At 35.9% G+C, this 3955-nt stretch overlaps 1 protein-coding gene across 1 annotated transcript; it reads right to left on the bottom strand.

Annotated features, from left to right (window-relative positions):
- Positions 1-886: 886 nt before the first annotated feature.
- Positions 887-3259, bottom strand: LOC307260714 (uncharacterized protein). Its single transcript, XM_080041010.1, has 3 exons — positions 3197-3259; positions 2507-2562; positions 887-2145 (listed from the first exon to the last, which is right to left on the bottom strand). Exons 2-3 carry the CDS (start codon positions 2535-2537, stop codon positions 1670-1672), a joined length of 507 nt encoding a protein of 168 aa, XP_079897136.1. The 5' UTR covers positions 2538-2562; positions 3197-3259; the 3' UTR covers positions 887-1669.
- Between the last annotated feature and the right edge of the window lie 696 nt (positions 3260-3955).

Raw genomic sequence — 3955 nt, 5'->3', positions numbered from 1 at the left:
TAGAAACCTGTTAAGTAGAGTACGCCATGTTAGTTGTTTATTTTGTCTTTTGATTGTGTGTTCACTTTTTCAGTTGTGTGTTTGTGTAAGTCTAAACAATAAAAAATCCAAAAATAAAGTTTTTTTTTTTTAAATTAGAGAAGGACGTTTTATAAAATCTATTCATTATGACCTTTTAATGATAAATTAAAATTAAATGGTGAGATTAAAGTCGAAAAAGACTAATTCGAACTTTCGGTATTATAACTCATAGGTAAACAGTTAGTAATACTATTTTAACAAATGGGCCACCGTAGCTAGCAACATGCTTGTTATCAAAATTTGCCATAAATTCATTTTTTTTTACCTTTAAACTTGAGTAAGCCTTAGACATGCCTGTTAAATTAATGTGTTCCCATAATGTTATATTAGTTGTTTAACATGATATGCCCCTATATTATGCGGATTACGACCGACTTTTGTATCCAACATTATTTTACATCAATGTGATTGGTTGTTTTATTTTGTTTTCTGTATTGCATTGCATTCTGGGTCATTGATCGTTAATTGTTACTGCGCACATGCCATGGCTGCTGATTGATATACCGGAGCTGTGAAGAAAGGAATAAAGAGATAAATGAAACGTATGCAAGACGTGATTCTTTATGAACATGACAGAAGAGAATGAAACCTCAACAAGGCCTATTGTGGAAAACTAGTGTTTCATAAAATCGAGAAATTGTAAGCAGAGTAGAAAATACATATATAATTGAGGGAACAAATCTCGATGGTGCACATTTGACAAGCTTTCATAATAATAAAAATGCTGCAAATGTCAAGCTTTAAAAGAGTTTTTAATCATTGGTATAATAATAAGGCACAAAGCGATACAGTTTAGGGTCTGTAAGTTCCATTCAATCACAAGGAATTCCCAAGATAGGAAGCAGTTTATACAGACAGGAATACTGTTGCATCATTAAAGCAATGAACACATAAATGCATCAATCTTCATAATTCTGAAAAGGTCCATATTGAATATACTTTGACATTTGGTAACTTCTTAGGCAAGGCTAGTTTATTTCTATAGCACAATTCAGACACAAGGCCATTCCAAGTGCTTTACAGGGGCATGAAATACATCAAGATTAAAATACATCAAGTATAGAATAAAACATTAGATAAAGCCAATAGAAAATTAATAGAAATATTCTAGCAGATTATTTCTACACTGGTGTTGTAATAATGGTACATGAGAGAACTTAAAGTCACTTTGTGTGGCCCGAAAATGTAGGAAAAACAAACAATACATTTCATTAAGGCTTAGGGTAAGATTTTTTTTTTTTTTTTTAAATGGGTGAATTAAAAAAAATGGTGGCAGGAAATATTACCTCATGGGTCTGCTGTGCTGGAAGTTGGAGTACAATCAAGTTCTGCTGTATGTTCATTCAATCAGCTAAAAGCATTAGACATTCAGAAATCCCTTAATCAGGTTTAAATGTTTCACTTGCAGTGAAGATTTGCTTTGTCACGATGACAAGATTCAGTTATGCTGCAAATTTCAAATGCTCTTTCTGTTTCATTGTGTGTTTTGTATGTAATACATATTAATTCCAGTGTTGTAAGTTTAGAAGGCACAGAAACACAAAAACAGAAAAAGCTGTATTTCTCATATTTCATAAAAAAAATGTTTTCACCATAACTCTACTTCAAGGCCAAAGCCAGCAATGGAAGCGCCCATTTTACGACCAACAGACACACCTGTGCCCATGACTTTTGCCTCAACGCCATCCCGACCGATTCTCCCACCGATATTCGCTCCCTGGCTGTAGGACACTTTCACCGGGCCGGCCGAGGCTGAAGCACCATACGCCTCTGCTCCGGCAAACGCCTCAAAGCTGTCAGACGAAACTCTTACTCCTGCCTTGGCATTCGGCCCTCTGCCCTCAACTTCAACAACGCTCAATCGAGCTCGAGCACGGCCACATCCTATTCCTTTGGATTCTTTTACCATGGGCTTTCTGGTTCGATATCTAAATTCATTATCCCTGGATTCTGCGTAGAAAGCGTCGCCGCGAGCATTGAAAGGCCGGTTACGGTTTTTCTCCATGTCCTTTATGCCCTTCGAGTCGAAACTACCAGAGACTCCACCTCCCATAGGCGCATGAGCTGCAAATAAAAAGAGAGTTTTGTTCAGAGTTGTGTTCATTCTAGCGCCCCCTTTGGACAAAAGCGGTAGTGTTTTTACTACGCCAGGTATAGTTCCAGGGGGGGTAAGAACTTTTAGGCAGCAGTGGAAGACTGACTGTAGGACATTTCTTGGCGTCAACAAATTGAGCAGTGCAGCTCGGTGTGTGTGTGTGTGTGTGTGTGTGTGTGTGTGTGTGTGTGTGTGTGTGTGTGTGTGTGTGTGTGTGTGTGTGTGTGTTTCTGATTAAAGTGCATGGAGATAATATCCTATCACAAGTGATGAGTGGACACATTAACAAGTGTGCATTCATTATTCTGAATGCACACTTGTTTTCCTTACCTCTGATTCTCTTGGCCATTATCTTGGGCATGACAAGCAGTTTAGTTCAGTTTAGTCTGAAAGAGAAAGAGGAGATGTCACCAGCAGATTAGAACTAGACTTTGATACTGTTGTAAACGAACTGAGTCGGATTTTCAAAGTTAAAACAAAACAAGTTACATTTCCATCTAATCTGTACTGGAGGAAAAGTGATTAAGATGTTGAATTACTACTGTTTCTTGCTGACTGTTTTACTTAATTTTTAACATGCGTTGATTGTTCTTTGTATTATTCTATTGAGAACTTATAATACTATTAATAATTTGAAATACATTTATAAACGTATAAATTACTGATACATACGGCCCCATTTGCTGTAGTTTGTAAAAGGCAAGGCAAGGCAAGTTTATTTCTATAGCACAATTCAAACACAAGGCCACTCAAAGTGCTTTACAGGGGCAAGATTAAAATACACAATACACATTAGAAGACATTTAAAAGTGAATGAAAAGAAGTAAAACATTTAAATAAAATAAAAAGTACAGGTTAAAATGGAAACAGAAAAGTCTTCAGACTCGATTTAAAAGAACTGAGGGTTGCAGCAGACCTCAAGTTTTCTGGGAGTTTGTTCCAGATATTTGGTGCATAAAAACTAAATAGCGATCTTACATTAGAGTTCGCAACATAAACCTTAAATGAAGGATTACTAACCTGAACGAAGTTGCTTCTTGTGTAGGAGATGTTCTTTGTGTTGTTGTTGAGGCCACGACTTTGGAACTCCCCCGCACATAGTTTGAAAGTTTCGTTCTTACTAATCTCCATCCTGTGTGTGTGTGTGTGTGTGTGTGTGTGTGCGCGTGTGTGTGTGTGTGTGTGTTTGTGTGTGTTTGTGTGTGTGTGTGTGTGTGTGTGTGTGTGTGTGTGTGTGTGTGTGTGCGCGTGTGTGTGTGTGTAACTTACACAGACACACACCACTGTGAGTCAAAATAAAGATTTAAACATTATTAAAACAAGAAAAAGGTAAAAGTAGTTTGATATAGTTGGTTTAAAGTCCCTGTAAAACCCAAATCCTTCTATCTATCTATCTATCTATCTATCTATCTATCTATCTATCTATCTATCTATCTATCTATCTATCTATCTATCTATCTATCTATCTATCTATCTATCTATCTATCTATCTATCTATCTATCTATCTATCTATCTATGTAATGTGTGGAGTTAGTTTCATGATAGTAAAGCATCTATCTATCTATAGATAGATAGATAGATAGATAGATAGATAGATAGATAGATAGATAGATAGATAGATAGATAGATAGATAGATAGATAGATAGATAGATAGATAGATAGATAGATAGATAGATAGATCTATCTATCTATCTATCTATCTATCTATCTATCTATCTATCTATCTATCTATCTATCTATCTATCTATCTATCTATCTATCTATCTATCTATCTATC

Source organism: Ammodytes marinus, assembly GCF_949987685.1.
Source record: "Ammodytes marinus genome assembly, chromosome: 14".
NCBI classification, from domain to species: Eukaryota; Metazoa; Chordata; class Actinopteri; order Uranoscopiformes; family Ammodytidae; genus Ammodytes; species Ammodytes marinus.
Note: the sequence above shows the minus strand (reverse complement) of the source record. Positions and strands in the feature narration are given on the sequence as shown.